This window comes from Nerophis lumbriciformis, linkage group LG12 (assembly GCF_033978685.3).
Source record: "Nerophis lumbriciformis linkage group LG12, RoL_Nlum_v2.1, whole genome shotgun sequence".
Taxonomy (NCBI): Eukaryota; Metazoa; Chordata; class Actinopteri; order Syngnathiformes; family Syngnathidae; genus Nerophis; species Nerophis lumbriciformis.
The window spans coordinates 33374811-33396376 of record NC_084559.2 but is presented as its reverse complement, the minus strand read 5'-3'; the positions used below and the strand labels follow the sequence as shown (position 1 = coordinate 33396376).

General features: G+C 38.4%; 1 protein-coding gene across 1 annotated transcript; it reads left to right on the top strand.

The window, feature by feature from the left end:
• Positions 1 to 1332: 1332 nt before the first annotated feature.
• Positions 1333 to 17242, top strand: p2rx2 (purinergic receptor P2X, ligand-gated ion channel, 2). The gene is made up of 12 exons (XM_061985799.1): positions 1333 to 1487; positions 1726 to 1861; positions 1940 to 2011; positions 2085 to 2160; positions 2232 to 2328; positions 7451 to 7531; positions 7598 to 7751; positions 11958 to 12088; positions 13903 to 13993; positions 14062 to 14127; positions 14213 to 14290; positions 17144 to 17242. The coding sequence occupies exons 1-12, from the start codon at positions 1348 to 1350 to the stop codon at positions 17240 to 17242; spliced, it is 1221 nt and encodes a 406-aa protein (XP_061841783.1). The 5' UTR covers positions 1333 to 1347.
• The last annotated feature ends 4324 nt before the right edge of the window (positions 17243 to 21566 follow it).

Below are 21566 nucleotides of genomic sequence, written 5' to 3'. Positions count from 1 at the left end.
CATCCATTCTAACATCGTTCAGACCAGTCACAAGATATGTGCGGCTTCAGTACGCACACACGAGCGAATGCAACGCATACTTCATCAACAAGGATACAGGTTACACTGAGGGTGCCAGTGTAAAAAACTTTAACACTGTTAGAAATATACGCCACACTGTGAATCCACACCAAACAATAATGACAAACACATTTCGGGAGAACATCCGCACCGTAACACAACATAAACACAACAGAACAAATACCCAGAATCCTTTGCAGCACTAACTCTTCCGGGACGCTACAAAATACAACCCCGCTACCACCAAATCTCCCCCCCACATACACACGCCTTGTAGCGTCCCGGAAGAGTTAGTGCTGCAAAAAGTTCTGGTTTGGTGTGGATTCACAGTGTGGCGTATATTTCTAACAGTGTTAAAGTTTTTTATTCGGCTGCCCTCAGTGTAACCTGTATCGCTGTTGATGAAGTATACGTTGCATTCTAATGTGTGTGCGTGCAGAAGCCGCACATATCTTGTGACTGGGTCTGAACGATGTTAGAATGGATGAAAAGCGGACGTGACGATAGCTCGTAGAGTACGTTACAATGTTACAATGTTTTACTTTAATTTTATGGTTTTCGTTTGGCAGCCGTAGCTGCCAGTAGTTTTTAACAGAATTTTTTTTACAGTGTAGGGCATCATCTGTGGTCACCTAATAACCTCTCCATGCAGGAGAGGGGGGCAGAGCAGAAAAGAGACGGCAGATCAACTGGTCTAAAAAGGGAGTTTATAGGGGGGCTAGAGTATACAAATGAGTTTTAAGATGGGACTTAAATGCTTCTACTGAGGTAGCATCTCTAATTGTTACCGGGAGGGCATTCCAGAGTACTGGAGCCCTAATAGAAAACGCTCTATAGCCCGCAGACTTTTTTTGGGCTCTGAAATACCTTTAATATAACATTAATATAGTATATTTAGTATAGTTTTCATATAATAATGGTTTGTGCAGTTACTGCTTATGTGTGAGTTCATACTTGTGTGACAATTTACTAGATTTGATGAATGAATTATCATTAATTATTAATTAGAAATATCAAAGTGCCCATAGGAAATATTTGAAATACATTAGCTCCAGACTAAAATGACTTAAACACAGAGACCATCAGGCTAAAATACAGTAGATCTATCTATACACTACAATGTAGCCCCACCCCCTCATATGTTCTGCTTGGGCTAAGTACAGTAATGCATGAAGGACATGCAGACTGGAGCTGGGTGGAGAGGCAGAGAGCGTAGAGGAATATATCAATAGAAATTTAAAGATATCAAATCAACTTTTCGGCAAGCAGGTATTTTATAAATCAATTATGGGATTCATTGCATTTTTAAAAGACTATTTTCTTGGTTTCTGGGACTATGAGACCCCAAAGATCATGGTGGTTAAAAACACAACTCTTGGAGTCATATACAGAGGAGTTCAGTTTATTGTCATCACCTACTTTGTCTGGTAAGCCTTGTATTTGTGTAATAATCATTTTCTGATTGCATGCAATGCAATTAACAACACAAAATGCCAGACAATAAGACATTATTTGTACTATTTAAACATTTTCTACATTTTTAGTCATCTGTTATTGTTATAATGATGCCGATTGGAGCTTTTGCAGGTCTCAGATGCACAGAAATGATAGAAGAGTGTCATGATTATCATCATCATCAGAAGTGTTGTTGTTTGTGTTCTCAAGGTACGTGTTCATAAGTCAGAAAGCGTACCAAGAGAGCGAAACACGTCCTGAAAGCTCTGTTTACACTCGCATGAAAGGCTCAGCGATTCGTGGCGATCAAATCCTGGACACTGTGGAATATGTCCGACCATCAGAGGTGCAGAAGCTACAGTATACCACACATATGTTGCATCATGGACGTTCACATAATCTGATTGCGACCTCTCTCGTGTAGGGTGGTGATGTCATCAGTACAATACTGAGACGAGAAGTCACATATGACCAGAAGCAAGGAACCTGCGCCGAGGTAGCTGTCCTTGTGTCAAAGAGTATAACTCAATGATATCATGTGGTAAAAACACACTTTTCTTTGGTTGCAGTATTTTGATGTTGCAAAAGCCAACTGCTCAAGGGACTCAGACTGTGTCCAAGGAGAGGTGGACTTTGATGGCCACGGTATGCTCTTCATTTTTAACTATGAAGTATTTTAAGAAACTTCTGTATTTTTAGTTATGTTGGTCACACAGGTCGGCGGACTGGAAGGTGCATTCCATATTACAACCGCACCTTTAAAACCTGTGAGATCCAAACGTGGTGCCCTATTGAGGAGTATGCTGTGCAGCGGTAAGGAGGGTGAAGCTTCCACGCCTACACTATAATTTGGTTTGCTATATTTATAGTCAATAAAGTGTTGCGTAAAAGTGGAAAAAATGCACATGAATTAAAAAAATCATGCAATTCGTAATATAAAGATCTTTCAATACTACAAACCCCGTTTCCATATGAGTTGGGAAATTGTGTTAGATGTAAATATAAATGGAATACAATGATTTGCAAATCATTTTCAACCCATATTCAGTTGAATATGCTACAAAGACAACATATTTGATGTTCAAACTGATAAACATTTTTTTTTTGCAAATAATCATTAACTTTAGAATTTGATGCCAGCAACATGTGACAAAGAAGTTGGGAAAGGTGGCAATAAATACTGATAAAGTTGAGGAATGCTTATCAAACACTTATTTGGAACATCCCACAGGTGTGCAGGCTAATTGGGAACAGGTGGGTGCCATGATTGGGTATAAAAACAGCTTCCCAAAAAATGCTCAGTCTTTCTCAAGAAAGGATGGGGCGAGGTACACCCCTTTGTCCACAACTGCGTGAGCAAATAGTCAAACAGTTTAAGAACAACGTTTCTCAAAGTGCAATTGCAAGAAATGTAGGGATTTCAACATCTACGGTCCATAATATCATCAAAAGGTTCAGAAAATCTGGAGAAATCACTCCACGTAAGCGGCATAGCCAGAAACCAACATTGAATGACCGTGTCCTTCGATCCCTCAGACGGCACTGTATCAAAAACCGACATCAATCTCTAAAGGATATCACCACATGGGCTCAGGAACACTTCAGAAAACCACTGTCACTAAATACAGTTCGTCGCTACATCTGAAAGTGCAAGTTAAAGCTCTACTATGCAAAGCGAAAGCCATTTATCAACAACATCCAGAAACGCCGCCGGCTTCTCTGGGCCCGAGATCATCTAAGATGGACTGATGCAAAGTGGAAAAGTGTTCTGTGGTCTGACGAGTCCACATTTCAAATTGTTTTTGGAAATATTCGACATCGTGTCATCCGGACCAAAGGGGAAGCGAACCATCCAGACTGTTATCGACGCAAAGTTCAAAAGCCAGCATCTGTGATGATATGGGGGTGCATTAGTGCCCAAGGCATGGGTAACTTATACACTCACACACCATTAATGCTGAAAGGTACATACAGGTTTTGGAACAACATATGCTGCCATCTAAGCGCCGTCTTTTTCATGGACGCCCCTGCTTATTTCAGCAAGACAATGCCAAGCCACATTCAGCATGTGTTACCACAGCGTGGCTTCGTAAAAAAAGAGTGCGGGTACTTTCCTGGCTCGCCTGCAGTCCAGACCTGTCTCCCATCGAAAATGTGTGGCGCATTATGAAGCGTAAAATACGACAGCGGAGACCCCGGACTGTTGAACGACTGAAGCTCTACATAAAACAAGAATGGGAAAGAATTACACTTTCAAAGCTTCAACAATTAGTTTCCTCAGTTCCCAATCGTTTATTGAGTGTTGTTAAAAGAAAAGGTGATGTAACACAGTGGTGAACATGACCTTTCCCAACTACTTTGGCACGTGTTGCAGCCATGAAATTCTAAGTTAATTATTATTTGCAAAAAAAAAAAAAAAAAAGTTTATGAGTTTGAACGTCAAATATTTTGTCTTTTTAGTGCATTCAATTGAATATGGGTTGAAAAGGATCTGCCGGGGCAACCATTCTCCCGAATTTCTCCCAATTTTCACCCAGACAACTATATTAAGGGCGTGCTGTGATGGCACTGCCGTTAGCGCCCTCTACAACCTGTCGGCGCGTCAGCTTTTTCACCATACAAACAGCATGCCGACCCAGTCACATGTTCTTTGCGGCTTCTGCATACACACGAAAGTGACTGCAAGGCATACTTGGTCAACAGCCATACAGGTCACACTGAGGGGAGCCGTATAAACAAGTTTAACACTGTTACAAATATGCGCCACACTGTGAACCCACACCAAACAAGAATGACAAACACATTTCGGGAGAACATCCGCACCGTAACACAACATAAACACAACAGAACAAATACCCAGAATCCCTTGCATCCCTAACTCTTCCGGGCTACAATATACACCCCCGCTACCACCAAACCTCGCCCCCCAACCCCGCCCACCTCAACCACCCCCCTCCCCCCAATCTCCCGAATTCGAAGGTCTCAAGGTTGGCAAGTATGACTATATTATTTATATATTGGATTTATCTTCACTTGTCTGCCATCATTGCAGAAACAATTTGTATATGTGCACAAAACTCAGGTCAGTTTTTTTTGGGCTGACATTCAATCTTGAAATTTTGAATTTGTTTCTTGTACAATAATGTCAGGGGGGCACTTTAATTTACATTTACTATACATTTTGTTCATTAAAGATGCCATAACCAACCAGATCTGAACAAAACAACATCTTCAAATCAAGTCAGTGTTATACGTATATACTGTATATACATATGATAATACATTGCATTATTAATGACTCAATTTAAAAGAAAATAGCTGGGGGATATTGTTGCGTGATATAGATGATATACGATATAAATGACAGACATTTGGTCGACGATACAGCTTTTAATACTAATGTTACATCGTGATGATATGCATGTCAATGACACATTCTAGCTCTGTCCGGCGACAAGCAAGCAAACTCATCCTTAATCCTAATGTCCCTCCACAGTGCAAAGCCACTTTAAAGTCAGCAATCCTTGCCTCCAAGTATCATCATCACTGGAGGACAAGGAATAGCAAAACATGCTACACGACACTACGTAGGAGGATATGCTACCCGCACGCTAGCGCTCATGAATGTAAACAAAGGTGGGAGAATCGATACAAATATCGACAGTCACAATATCAAGTATATTAGCAGTATATGATCAATACCACAGTGGTTGGATGTATATTTTTTATTATGAAAACATATTTTGTTTTTGTTATTTACAATCTCAGGAAATAGTCTCAGAAAGGCTTTAGAGCAAAAACCAAAGGATTTGAATCAGAACCAATACTAGGAAATAATGTAAATATTGAATTGATATTGTTACAACGCCATTTTGATTTTGTCTAAGTATATTTGTGATCAAAAATGTTATCATTCAATGATATTGAACATTTTAAATATCAGTATCATCATTTTTACTGCCGCTGTAACTACTTGGTATTGGATCGATACCTACATTTGTAGTATCGACCAAAACTAATGTTAAGTATCCAAATAACAGAAGCATACGTGTTTATCACATTTGAACAGAAGTGTAGATAGAAACATGTTACAACAGAAAGTAACCAAATAATAACAATACATTAACAAGTAGATTAATAATAGCTTTGACAAGTAATACGAACAGAAATGACAGAATATGTCAGCAGCTAAATTGTGCCAAATTGTGAGCCTTTGTAACCCATTTTGAAATGGTTCTATTATCGTTTACATGCCAAATAATATATTGTGATATATATCGTCAGGAGTCTGCAATGTGTATTACAATATAGATTTTAGACCACATTCGCCTATCCCTACTTGGGGCCAAATGTAACGATGCTACAGTACAGGCCAAAAATAGTCCCCGGGTGCACTTTGGACAGCCTTGTTGTGGAGTTTTAAAATCATTTAAAAGACAAAAGGTGTTATTGTGGGACTTTTGGATAGAGATGGCAGGCCGATATTATCGGCCGATAAATGTGTTAAAATGTAATATCGGAAATTATCGGTATCGTTTTTTTGTTTTTGTGTTTTTTTTGTTTTGTTTTTAATTAAATCAACATAAAAAACACAAGATACACTTAGTGTACCAACCCAAAAAACATTCCTCCCCATCACACTCATTCACACAAAAGGGTTGTTTCTTTCTGTTATTAATATTCTGGTTCCTACATTATATATCAATATATATCAATACAGTCTGCAAGGGATACAGTCCGTAAGCACACATGATTGTGCGTGCTGCTGGTCCACTAATAGTACTAACCTTTAACAGTTAATTTTACTAATTTTCATTAATTACTAGTTTCAATGTAACTGTTTTTATATTGTTTTACTTTATTTTTTATCCAAGAAAATGCTTTTAATTTATTTATCTTATTTTATTTTATTAATTTTTTTAAAAGTACCTTATCTTCACCATACCTGGTTGTCCAAATTAGGCATAATATGTGTTAATTCCACGACTGTATATATCGGTTGATATCGGTATCGGTAATTAAAGAGTTGGACATTATCGGAATATCGGATATGGGCAAAAAGCCATTATCGGACATCCCTACTTTTGGAGGTACCTATAAATAGAGGATCATAAATAATTTCAGCATCGTTTGCCAAACCAAGAGTTGAGATGGGTTTTTTTTTTTGATTCACTTATTTTTGTTGTTTGTTTTTTTATCCATGGTCTGTGCTTATGGTATACTTGTAATGTGTAATGTCTTGTGATTTATGTATTCTTTTGTATCATGACCTGTTGAATGTTTACTGTATTAACCTGCCTTAGGACAAAGGATGAAAATTAGCTATTGTGCTAACTCCAGCATATTTACTTTGTTGCTCTATGTTGATGAATATGCATTGTCCTAATTCAAATAAATAAATAAATAAAACACGAAAAAATTAGTTTATTTGCCTTAATGGAGGTAATTATTGTGAGCTTCGAGGAGCAGCTCCGTACTATGTTTGGAGACACATGATCAGCTGCTAGTTGCTTGTCAGCTGGCAGACTAAAAACAAATACTCTATCAACCAGAGGGGATCGGCAATGTTTTTTCAAGAGAAATTGTCTGATACTGATCAATCGGCACATCCCTAATATTGCAGCTACACGTGTTAACAGGGTGGGTGGAGGCAGGGGCGCCGCTAGGGATTTTGGGCCCCATGAAAATAATCTTTACAGGGCCCCCAACACAGTGTCATTATTTTTTCTGTATTATAATTTCATCATCATTAGGGGCCTCTCTGGGCCCCCCTCCATCATGGGCCCCTAGAATCCGTCTCCTTTACCCCCCCTTTTCGGCGCCCCTGGGTGGAGGAATGCATTTCACAGCTCGATGGTAAAAGCTGTTTTTGAGGCTGTTGGGTCATGTATTGCAATATTGAATATGTAAATAAACATGTGTGTAATTCTTACAGAGAACCAGCTTTGGTGGAAGCCATCAATTTCACAGTATTCATCAGAAACTCCATACGCTTCCCAAAGTTTGGAGTGCTGAGGTACACACGCACACACACACACGCTGATCATAGGAGTGACTTTAGAATCGTTCTTCTCTCCGACAGGGGTAATATTAAAGATGCTTCAAACAAGCGCAACATGCACAAATACCTCAGCAGATGTCAGTACGATGAGGAGAAGGAGCCCTACTGTCCAAATTTCCGACTAGGATATATTGCCCATCAAGCCCGGGAGAACTTCAGTGAGCTCTGCAGGACGGTTAGTGGTAGTTAAGGGTGCTCCAAAAAAATAGATTCACATTTAAATCGTGATTTTTATTTATTTTGATTCTAAATCATAATTTTCGATAATTTTTTTGGGGCACTTTTTCTTAAGGAATCAAGTTTTGGATTAAAAACCTTAAACAACTATTATTGATGGGCAGCACGGTGGAAGAGGGGTTAGTGCGTCTGCCTCACAATACGAAGGTGCTGAGTAGTCTGGGGTTCAATCCCAGGCTCGGGATCTTTCTGTGTGGAGTTTGCATGTTCTCCCCGTGACTGCGTGGGTTCCCTCCGGGTACTCCGGCTTCCTCCCACCTCCAAAGACATGCACCTGGGGATAGGTTGATTGGCAACACTAAATTGGCCCTCGTGTGTGAATGTGAGTGTGAATGTTGTCTGTCTATCTGTGTTGGCCCTGCGATGAGGTGGCGACTTGTCCAGGGTGTACCCCGCCTTCCGCCCGATTGTAGCTGAGATAGGCTCCAGCGCCCCCCGCGACCCCGAAGGGAATAAGCGGTAGAAAATGGATGGATGGATGGAACTATTATTGATACTGTTGCTTTCATGAATTTGTGTTTTTTTCTTTTTTTACTATTGTATTTAATAAGTATTGTATTTGTATGGGGCTTCACGGTGGAAGAGGGGTTAGTGCATCTGCCTCACAATACGAAGGTCCTGAGTAGTCTTGGGTTCAATCCCGGGCTCGGGATCTTTCTGTGTGGAGTTTGCATGTCCTCCCCGTGACTGCGTGGGTTCCCTCCGGGTACTCCGGCTTCCTCCCACTTCCAAAGACATGCACCTGGGGATAAGTTGATTGGCAACACTAAATTGGCCCTAGTGTGTGGATGTGAGTGTGAATGTTGTCTGTCTATCTGTGTTGGCCCTGCGATGAGGTGGCGACTTGTCCAGGGTGTACCCCGCCTTCCGCCCGATTGTAGCTGAGATAGGCTCCAGCGCCCCCCGCGACCCCAAAGGGAATAAGCGGTAGAAAATGGATGGATGGATGGAACTATTATTGATACTGTTGCTTTCATTAATTTGTGTTTTTTCTTTTTTTACTATTGTATTTAATAAGTATTGTATTTGTATGGGGCTTCACGGTGGAAGAGGGGTTAGTGCATCTGCCTCACAATACGAAGGTCCTGAGTAGTCTTGGGTTCAATCCCGGGCTCGGGATCTTTCTGTGTGGAGTTTGCATGTCCTCCCCGTGACTGCGTGGGTTCCCTCCGGGTACTCCGGCTTCCTCCCACTTCCAAAGACATGCACCTGGGGATAAGTTGATTGGCAACACTAAATTGGCCCTAGTGTGTGAATGTGAGTGTGAATGTTGTCTGTCTATCTGTGTTGGCCCTGCGATGAGGTGGCGACTTGTCCAGGGTGTACCCCGCCTTCCGCCCGATTGTAGCTGAGATAGGCTCCAGCGCCCCCCGCGACCCCAAAGGGAATAAGCGGTAGAAAATGGATGGATGGATGGATGTATTTGTATGTCTTCTCAATGACATTTCTACCCTAAGGTTTGCAAGGCTGGCATTGCGTTGGTGTTGGTGTTTTATTTGACTAAATCAGGGGTCGGCAACTCGCGGCTCTAGAGCCGCATGCGGCTCTTTAGCGCCGTCCTAGTGGCTCTCTGGAGCTTTTTCAAAAATGTATGAAAAATGGAAAAAGATGAGGGGAAAAATAAACATTTTTTGTTTTAATATGGTTTCTGTAGGAGGACAAACATGAGACAAACCTCCCTAATTGTTATAAAGCACATTGTTTATATTAAACATGCTTCACTGATTCGAGTATTTGGTGAGTGCCGTTTTGTCCTACTAATTTTGGCGGTCCTTGAACTCACCGTAGTTTGTTTACATGTATAACTTTCTCCGACTTTCTAGGACGTGTTTTATGCCACTTCTTTTTCTGTCTTATTTTGTCCACCAAACTTTTAAGGTTGTGCATGAATGCACAAAAGTGAGTTTTGTTGATGTTATTGACTTGTGTGGAGTGCTAATCAGGCATATTTGGTCACTGCATGACTGCAAGTAGCTAATCGATGCTAACATGCTATTTAGGCTAGCTATATGTACATATTGCATCATTATACCTCTGTAGGTATATTTGAGGTCATTTAGTTTCCTTTAAGTCCTCTTAATTCAAGGTATATCTCATGACACACTATCTGTATGTAATACAGCTTTTAATTTGTTGCGGCTCCAGACAGATTTGTTTTTGCATTTTTGGTCCAATATGGCTCTTTCAACATTTTGGGTTGCCGACCCCTGGACTAGATATATTAACATTGTGGGATTTTTGTAATTTTCAAAAGCTGTTTTCATATCGCGTATAAGTCATAGGTCAGCAACCAACCTGTAACCTGTTTTGAAAAGGTTTATTTACATTTTATATAGCTAGTAATATATTACAAGAATCATAGTGCGTCTGCCTCACAATACGAAGGTCCTGGGTTCGATCCTGCGCTCGGGACCCTTCTGTGCGGAGTTTGCATGTTCTCCCCGTGACTGCGTGGGTTCCCTCCGGGTACTCCGGCTTCCTCCCACCTCCAGAAAATGGATGGATGGATGGATTTTGAATTGAGAATTGATTCTGAATGGAGATGTCACCCCGAGAATTGGAACCGAATTGAAGCAATAGGTGCCCAAAGATTCCCACCTTTATCTAACTGTTCGCCTCCATTAGCACTGCATGTGTTCCTGTGTACTTATCACTTCTACTAGGTAGAACAAGGAGCCTGTTGATTAGATTGAGCATCGCCGCCACCTGGCTGCAGGCTTATGTGTCGTTCTAACACAAATACTGGAGTGTAGACACAAATAATAATCTTTAGAAATGACTGTAAATAGGTGCTTCAGCTTTTGTATTGGATTGTGTAGATTAAATAATAAACATGATTTCCACAGATACATATAGTAGTCAGAGGTGGGTAGAGTAGCCAGAAATTGTACTCAAGTAAGAGTACTGTTACTTTAGAGATGTATTACTCAAGTAAAAGTAAGGAGTAGTCACCCAAATATTTACTTGAGTAAAAGTAAAAAGTATGTTGTAAAAAAACTACTCAAGTACTGAGTAACTGATGAGTAACATACACACACATATCATATATATATATATATATATATATATATATATATATATATATATACACACACATATATATATATATATATATATTTATTTATTTATATATATACATACATTGATATATACAATATATAATTTATATATATATTTTTTGCCGTTTTTGTTTACATGTTAATAGTGTTTTAATGAATATACATGCATGTTTAACACATATAGATTCCTTTCAAGAATATAAGTTGGTGTATTACCTGATTCTGATGACTTGCATTGATTGTAATCAGACAGCAGTGATGACAAACGTCCACGTTTTCAAATGGAGGAGAAAAAAAGTTCCTCCTTTCTGTCCAATACCACATGAAAGTGGTTGGTTTTTGGCATCTTATATGTCCAGCTTCCATATTCGTTTTTATACACTTTACAAGAAATACATTGGCGGCAAACTCCGTAGCTTGCTAGCTTGTTTGCGCAGGCTTTCGGAGACTCTTATTTTGAAAGCGCAGGCGCGATGGAGCGGCACTTTTATTGTGAAGACAGGAACTGTGCAGTCAGTCTTTAGGCTTTTGACGGGGTGTACGGTTGAAATAAAAAATGGTCTTTTTTCCTTCACACTTTTGATTGATTGATTGGAACTTGTATTAGTAGATTGCACAGTACAGTACATATTCCGTACAATTGACCACTAAATGGTAACACCCCAATAAGTTTTTCAACTTGTTTAAGTCAGGTCATGTGACCCCTGGCTCTGTTTGATTGGTCCAACGTCACCAGTGACTGCATCTGATTGGTGGAACGGAGTGAACGTCACCAGTGACTGTATTTGTTGAAACGCAGGCACTATGAAGGTCTGTCTGACAGACCAAAACAAACAAAGCGTGCATTAACAGATCGATAAAAATTAGTAGCGAGTAGCGAGCTGAATGTAGATAAAAGTAGCGGAGTAAAAGTAGCGTTTCTTTTCTATAAATATACTCAAGTAAAAGTAAAAGTATGTTGCATTAAAACTACTCTTAGAAGTACAATTTATCCCAAAAGTTACTCAAGTACATGTAACGGAGTAAATGTAGCGCGTTACTACCCACCTCTGACAGTAGTACATGGTTTTATGGTAATTTTTCAGGGAGGAGTGATTGGTGTTTTCATAAATTGGAACTGTGACCTGGATCTGGATCCTTCCCGTTGCAAGCCCAAATATTCCTTCAGGCGTCTTGATCTCAGAAAGGATCAAGCCAACTCTGGATACTATTGCAGGTAAATTTAACCTTTCCTTTAGTTTTATTCTCAGTGTATATTGGGGACTTTTTCGTGCTTTCGGGTAAAGTTTTGCTGTTTTTGGCCACAACTTTTTTTGTGTTACTCTAAATGGATAATTTTTTCCCCCCCAAGAGGTTTTTTTTTTTAATTATTTCAAATTATTCTATACATCAATGATACACTGGAAAATCATGTTAACCCAGTTAAGTACTTCCATGACAGAAAAGGTCCTCTGGGAGTTAAGAGTGAATAAAAAAATGTAATCCTAAGCAGAATCTTTTTGGAGCCTAACCCCATTGCAAAATGTTTTCACACCTTTTTTTTTTTAATGTGAAACCATTTTTATACTTTTTTTAACCCCCCACGGTATAGTTTTGTCCTTTAATGTAAATATTTGCACTATTTTTGGCCATAACTTTAGTTGTGTTACTCCAAAAATAATTATTTTACCTAAAAGAGGTTTGTTCATGTCCACTTATAATTTTTTTTTTTTCAAATTCTTTCATATATCAATGATACACTAAAACATTATTTTATCCCAGTCAAGCACCGCCAAGACAAAAAAGGTTATCAAGGAGTTAAGAGTGAATAAAAAATCTGGGCCCCAAGCAGAAGTTTTTTGGAGCCCAACCCATGACAAAATGTTTTCACAACTTTTTTTTAATTTGGAACAATGTTTATACTTTTCTGACACTCACTGTATAGTTTTGTCCTTTTATGTAAGTATTTATTCAATTTTTGCCATTACTTTGGTTGTGTTACTCCAAAAATAATACTTTTTCCTAACAGGGTTTTTTTCATGTTCAATTTTGTTGTTTTTATATTAATTATTTCAAATAGCAACGATACAATGGGAAACACTTTTAGCCCATTTAAATACCACCAGGACAAAATATTCCTCAAGAAGTTAAGAGTGTTTACATTTTTTTGACCCTAAGCAGAATTTATAGCTGCCACACTATAGCAACATTTTTTCACACTTTTTTAGTTGTGTACAAAAATGTTTATACTTTTTAAACCTTCAGAGTCTAATGGAGACTTTTTCGTCCTTTCATGTAAATTTGTGCTCTATTTTTGGCAATAACTTTGGTTGTGTTACTCAAAAAATAAAAAAATCTTCTCCAGGGTTTTTTTTTCCATTTTTCATGTTCTTTAAGAGTTCATATTTGAGTTGGAGCGGCCAACCTGAAACTGGACGGTTCCTTGTTGCGAAGGCCATGTTGTGAGTTGTCCAGTGAAAGGTTGTACAAATACTTTCAAGTTCAAATCCTCATGTACTGCGCACATCTCTTGTAAACACAGGCATTTTGCAGATACTAGTATTGGTGATAGAGTGGCACAGTGGTTAGTGCTCGTACCTCACCATGTGAAGGTCCTGGGTTCGATTCCCGGGATCAGGGTCTTTCTGTGTGGACTTTGCATGTTGTTCCTGTGACTGCATGGGTTCCTTCTGGGTACTGCGGCTTCCTCCAAAGTCATGCACCTGGGGATAGGCTGATTGGCAACACTGAAATTGGGAATTATTTGCTTTATGGTGAATTCCTGGCAACTACATCTGCCATTAATTTACCGTAATTTTTTTTTGTTTTTCTGTAAACAGATTAACAATACCTCAGTTTTTTTCATTGTAATTTTCCATTGTTTCGAATTTCAGGGTTTCATTTCGGTGAACAATTTGTTATACTTACTGTATGTTCACGTTTCATTCCCTGATGATTTTTTGTCCTGGTGGCACTTAACTGCTATTGCATTATCCTAAAATTGGAAGATTGTGGTTGTGTATTTTTACCCTAAACATCTTCATCACCAAGGTTTGCAAAATACTACCGCAAAGACGGGATAGAGTCTCGGACGCTTGTCAAAGCCTACGGCATCCGCTTGGACATCATTGTTCATGGACAAGTAGGAAAATATTTTTTATCAGAATTCCAGTTATTTCTGCATGAATTACTATGTTACAATTATTACAGGCAGGTAAATTTAGCCCAATCCCAACCATCATCAGCACAGTGACTGCCTTGACTTCAGTGGGAATTGTGAGTTATTCCATTTTTTCCTCATTTATCAAAATGATGAAAAGCATTTTCTGACACAAACAACGTTATGTTCTCGTTCTATTAGTGCACTATTTTTTGTGACTGGATCATGCTGACATTTATTGACAAGGATGACACATACAGAGAGAGAAAGTTTGATGACGTGAGTAAACATCAACAACATCACAATATATAGTAACACAACTCTATTCTCAATAACTGTAATCATTTATGTTTGCATTTTCATATAACATCATTTAACAACCATTTTAGCTTCTGAATTTGTTGGAATAACCTCTCAGTGCAGAAATATTTTCATACCAATCTCAACACATTAGGCCAATCTAAAAATAACAAAAATACATTACTATCTCATTATGTGCTTTTGTAAAATAAAAAAATTGTGTAATGTGTAACTTATTAAAAAAAAAGACGGCATAAATGTTAATATAGAATTAATATAGTTGTGAAAGCTAAATAATAGGGTTGATTGAATCAAATGAAGAATGTAAAAGACTTATACCCTCTATCAAAAATACAACAAAAAAATAACATAATCATAATAACAATAATGTATTATTGTGATTCATATTGGCTACTGATGATAGTCCTAATCTGATAATCTCTATTTTACACTCTAAAGTAGAAGAACATTTTACAGATTTATAACGTTGTATTAGTAAATAATAAGCAAATAATGACAAGTTATATGAATATTCAAATTCTGGCCACTTTATATTGAATTTGTTCGCACATTTTTGTAAAAAAACAAACAAACGTTTTTTACATTTGTTTTAAGAAAGCTTCCTTCTACCGAATTTACGCAACTATCAGTTTTTTTTTAGTGCATGACGTAAACATACCAAACTTTTGTGTAATGGGCAACGACATTTAAAATATTCATTTGTAAATTCACAGCAAATTACTGGCTAATAATTGCATTAGTTTCACAGTAACATTTATCGTTACCGCAATTTACTGCAACTGCAGAGCTATGAGTTTACAGTTAATTACAAGAAAGTTACAACTAAATAATTTAACTTCACAATTTTATTGTTATAGTTTATTACTCTCCCGCTTTACCAGCATAAAACCACCTACTGTTCAAAAGACAAATCACTCAATTTGTTTCAATCGTGTGATATTACAGACGACCACGATGACAGTATTTTGCTGTGAAATGTAATGGTATTGTAATTTTTTACAGTCATTTGCTGTAATATTACAGTCAATTTTGATTATAATCTTTAAATAATTACTTAAATCTGTCAATAACTAATTATAATTGAAATTAAATACATAAACGTGTTGTTAAATGTGTCATTAATTGATTTATTGTAGAATTATGTAAAATTATTAAATCATTTAATCGAGGATGATTTTATTATTTAATACTTAAAGGCCTACTGAAATGTGATTTTCTTATTCAAACGGGGATAGCAGGTCCATTCTATGTGTCATACTTGATCATTTCGCGATATTGCCATATTTTTGCTGAAAGGATTTAGTAGAGAACATCGACGATAAAGTTCGCAACTTTTGGTCGCTGATAAAAAAGCCTTGCCTGTACCGGAAGTAGCAGACGAGTAGCATGACGTCACAGGTTGTGGAGCTCCTCACATCCGCACATTGTTTACAATCTTGGCCACCAGCAGCGAGAGCGATTCGGACCGAGAAAGCGACGATTTCCCCATTAATTTGAGCGAGGATGAAAGATTCGTGGATGGGGAAAGTGAGAGTGAAGGACTAGAGGGCAGTGGGAGCGATTCAGATAGGGAAGATGCTGTGAGAGGCGGGTGGGACCTGATATTCAGCTGGGAATGGCTAAAACAGTAAATAAACACAAGACATATATATACTCTATTAGCCACAACACAACCAGGCTTATATTTAATATGCCACAAATGAATCCCGCATAACAAACACCTCCCCCCTCCCGTCCATATAACCCGCCAATACAACTCAAACACCTGCACAACACACTCAATCCCACAGCCCAAAGTACCGTTCACCTCCCCAAAGTTCATACAGCACATATTTTTCCCTAAAGTCCCCAAAGTTACATACGTGACACGCACATAGCGGCACGCACATACGGGCAAGTGATCAAATGTTTGGAAGCCGCAGCTGCATGCATACTCACGGTACCGTGTCTGCGTATCCAACTCAAAGTCCTCCTGATAAGAGTCTCTGTTGTCCCAGTTCTCCACAGACCAATGGTAAAGCTTGACTGTCATCTTCAGGGAATGTAAACAATGAAACACCGGCTGTGTTATCCGGCACAACAGTCAAGGGGTGCATTCTATGGCGGGGGTGCGTTATACGGCACAACACCTGCCGCAATACACCGCTTCCCACCTACAGCTTTCTTCTTTGCTGTCTCCATTGTTCATTGAACAAATTGCAAAAGATTTACCAACACAGATGTCCAGAATACTGTGGAATTTTGCGATGAAAACAGACGACTTAATAGCTGGCCACCATGCTGTCCCAAAATGTCCTCTACAATCCGTGACGTAACACGCAGGCGTCATCATACCGAGACGTTTTCAGCAGGATATTTCGCTCAAAATTTAAAATTGCACTTTAGTAAGCTAACCCGGCCGTATTGGCATGTGTTGCAATGTTAAGATTTCGTCATTGATGTATAAACTATCAGACTGCGTGGTCGGTAGTAGTGGGTTTCAGTAGGCCTTTAATTTCATGACTTAATTATTTCTTGATTTCATGAACATGTGTGTTGGATCGCGCAAGCCTACCTATTGTTGTGGCTCATGAGTGAATAGTAAAACGGTTGAGCTGAATGGATTTGAAAAGATTTCAAGTTGTGATGAGGTGTAATGTTCACTTTGTACTGATGATGTACTTTGCACACATCTCACTAACATGGTCGCCATGCAATAAGGATGAAAAGCGTAGGGTAGAGGTACAGTATGTCAAGACAGCTTTACTACTGACATTATTGTCATCATCATCTGCAAGGTGGCTGCAACTGTCATTTATTTCCCCTCCCCAGGTTGTTAGTGAGCCTCCCGTGTCAGTTCCTCCACAGCTCCTTTACATCACCAGCTTCAGCTCCAACCATTCAGACTTGTCAGACGGTGTGCCGCTCTGATGCGCTCTCCCACCATCTTCTTGGACTGTGGCTACAACGTTCTCTCAGGGCTTCTCAGCAGCTTGTTCTCGCCAACCGATCTACCGGTTCAGTTGTTTTCTATGTTGTTGTTGAGATAAGGACACAGTGGTTTTTTTATTCACCTTTTGACTGCACCTTTCCCAAACGACGGCGAGTATCGCAACCGCAGCAGTTCACGCAAATTCGTTTTTAAACAGAGTGCAAAAATTACTAAAGCAGTGATTCTCAAAATGTGGTACGCCAAATAATCACTTGATTAAAGTACAGTGTTTTATTTTCCTCTATTCAAATACAGTGTTACTGTGTAATGTATTATGTTACAGTCGCCGAAAATATTAAACATACTTGTTAAATAAAGCCTCTGCCTTGTTTTTAATGAATACTTAGGCCTACTGTGCAACTGTATTTTACCGTTGGTCATTATGGTGGTACTTGGAGAGGCAAGTTTTTTCTGAGGTGGTACTTGGTGAAAAAAGTCTTATATTTGTTTCTTGTGTAAATGAAGCAGAAATAACGAGTAACAATGTATTAGCAAAGTGAATTATATTTATATAGCGCTTGAGAAACCCATTATCCAGGTTGAAGCTACCTTTTCCATTCCATTTTAATTTTCCTTCATTTAACCAGCTAAAAACTCATTGAGAATAAAATATATCTTGCAAGAGTGCAATGTAAAAAAAAAAAAATCTGCACAATTTACAGTAAAATACCTGCAGCTGTGGTTGCCAGGAATTCACCGTAAAAAATACAGTCACGATGTATAGAACATCACGGTATGTTGATCTTGAATCCGTTAATTTTACAGTTGATAACAGTTTTTGCTTATGGAAAATTACTATGAAAAACACTGATGTATTGTTAATCTGTTTACAAAAAACCTAAAAAGAAATTACAGTAAAATACTGGCAGCTGTGGTTGCCTGGAATTCACCATAAAACAAATCTAACTTGTTGCCAATCAGCCTATCCCCAGGTGCATGACTTTGGAGGAAGCAGCAATACCTAGAAGGACCCCATGCAGTCACAGTGAGAACATGCAACATCCACACAGAAAGACCCCGATCCTAGGAATCGAACCCAGGACCTTCTCACTTTAAGACATGAGCACTAACCACTGCGCCCTTTCACCAATACCAGCAGTTACAAAATGCCTGTGTCTGCAAGACATGTTCACGGTACATGAGGATTTTGATTTGAAAATATTTGTACAACCTTTCACTGGACAACTCACAACATGGCCTTCCGCAACATGTTCCTTCAAGTGAGTTATTAAAAATTTGCCTTAAATGCTCCGTAACTGGAACTGGTTTCAAGCAGTTATTTAACAGATACGGAGCATTTAAGGCAACTTTTTAATAGCCCACTTGAAGGAACATGTTGCGGAAGGCCATGTTGTGAGTTGTCCAGTGAAAGGTTGTACAAATACTTTCAAGTTCAAATCCTGTGCAGAGTTCATGTGGACCATCTCTGAGTGAAAACAGACTCTGTATATTTGCAGGTAGAGTCCTTTGTGAGGCCATAAACATAACTTGAAGGCTATTGTATTGGATTATATCATGTAGTTTAAGAAAATTACTCATTAACAGATCATTGGTATGAGTTTTATATGGGGCATAACGTATAATTCTAATTGCCTTTTTCTGGAGCTTAAATAGCGGTTCAATAGTGAAGTGTGAAGTGAAGTGAATTACATTTATATAGCGCTTTTTCTCAAGTGACTCAAATCGCTTTACATTGTGAAACCCAATATCTAAGTTACATTTAAACCAGTGTGGGTGGCACTGGGAGCAGGTGGGTAAAGTGTCTTGCCCAAGGACACAACGGCAGTGACTAGGATGGCGGAAGCGGGGATCGAACCTGGAACCCTCAAGTTGCTGGCACGGCCGCTCTACCAACCGAGCTAAACCGCCCTGTAGGTGTGCCCCCAAACTTCAGCGCAATACTGTAAATGCGGCAATAAAAGAGCCAAGTAAATCGTTCTAAGTGAATTTTGATTTAGTAATTGTTGCATTTTCCAGGGTTATGATTAAATAAAACAGTTAAATAATCTGACAACGAGTTCTGAGTATGAGCTTTTACTGCCATCTTGTTTCTACTTTTGAGTGTGCGGTATAACACACGGAAATCATCAATACAGTATTTGTTTTCCATTTTTTTGTGAAATCTTGTGCTTTTTCTAGCTTAAGGTTACCAGGAACACTTAATATATTGATGACAGATTCATAAAATCACAAGTAGCCTCAAAACATTGCAATTTATAATGCAACTCCCTGAAAAAACTGCCGCAAATTCTCGCATTTTAGGCCGCAACAATCACAAAAAAAGTCCAGAAAGTCCTGGAGAGACTGGTATATTCACAATAATACTTATATATATTTTATTTAAATTGTTAATTATTATCAACTCGCATCAGACATAATGCAACTGAACATTCGTAATATTTCATAACACCTTTCACACAAAAACAAAATCTCTGTAAATCCCGTGGCCTCATCGTCCCACCTGATGTGTTGAACACAATGAGCGGATGCAGCAGGAGATGTGCAAGACGAGCAATGAGCAGTAGTAATCCAATAAGTCAGTCACTTCCCATAAAATGCCTCTCTAACAAGATTCTGGGATTGCGTGAAGCCATCTGGATGCATAGAACAAAAAAGCAGGTGGTGGTGAAGAGTGAAGTCATGGATCAATTCCTGCTATGATGGAAGATCATTTCAGTTTGGACAATTGCTGAAATCCATTGTGGTTGTGCAGAATAATTCATGGGTTAAGTGTTCTCAAGTCAGCTCAGAAAATGTGTTATGTAAAAGTTGAGGTCATTAATCTTTTGTTTCTTCATGTAAACATACTTAAACTACATGCCTTTTAGAATCCTCTAATTTTGCTTTAGTAGTGCAATAGGATTACTTGTTTATAAAGGCAGCTAACACAGCTAACACCGACAAGTGAGCCACCATCAGTGATGCTATTAAGTTCATTTTATGGACCAGAATGTATGCATGTATGTATGTATGTATATACTGTATATAACAGACTATATACATATACACACACATTATATATGTATGAATATATATATATATATATATATATATATATATATATATATATATATATATATAAATAAATAATATATATATATATATATACACAAAATACAGTATATATATCCATCCATTTTCTACTGCTTGTCCCTCTTGGGGTTGTGGGGGTGGCTGGAGCCTATCCCAGCTGCACTCGGGCGGTAGGCGGGGTACTTTTGTTTCATCTGACCACAGAACTTTTCTCCAGAGGGTCTTATCTTTGTCCATGTGATGTCAGATGAAACAAAAATTGAGCTGTTTGTCCATAATACCCAGCAATATGTTTGGAGGAGAAAAGGTGAGGCCTTTAATCCCATAAACACCATCCCTACCGTCAAGCATGGTGGTGGTAGTATTATGCTCTGGGCCTGTTTTGCTGCCAATGGAACTGGTGCTTTAAATGGGACAATGAAAAATAAGGATTACCTCCAAATTCTTCAGGACAACCTAAAATCATCAGCCCGGAGGTTGGGTCTTGGGCGCAGTTGGGTGTTCCAACAGGACAATGACCCCAAACACACGTCAAAAGTGGTAAAGGAATGGCTAAATCAGGCTCGAATTAAGGATTTAGAATGGCCTTCCCAAAGTCCTGACTTAAATGTGTGGACAATGCTGAAGAAACAAGTCCATGTCAGAAAACCAACACAGTTAGCTGAACTGCTCCAATTTTGTCAAGAGGAGTGGTCAAAAATTCAACCAGAAGCTTGTGGATGGCTACCAAAAGCGCCTTATTGCAGTGAAACTTGCCAAGGGACATGTAACCAAATATTAACATTGCTGTATGTATACTTTTGACCCAGCAGATTTGGTCACATTTTCAGTAGACCCATAATAAATTCATAAAAGAACCAAACTTCATGAATGTTTTTGTGACCAACAAGTATGTGTTCCAATCACTCTATCAAAAAAAAATAAGAGTTGTAGAAATTATTGGAAACTCAAGACAGCCATGACATTATGTCCTTCACAAGTGTATGTAAACTTTTGACCACGACTGTATATACATATACAGTATATATATATATATATACATACACATATGTATACATACATATATACACACATATGTATACATACATATATACACACATATGTATACATACATATATATATATATACACACTGTATATATATATACATATATATATATGTGTATATACATATATCATATATACACTGTGTGTATATATACATACATACATATATATGTATGTGTATACA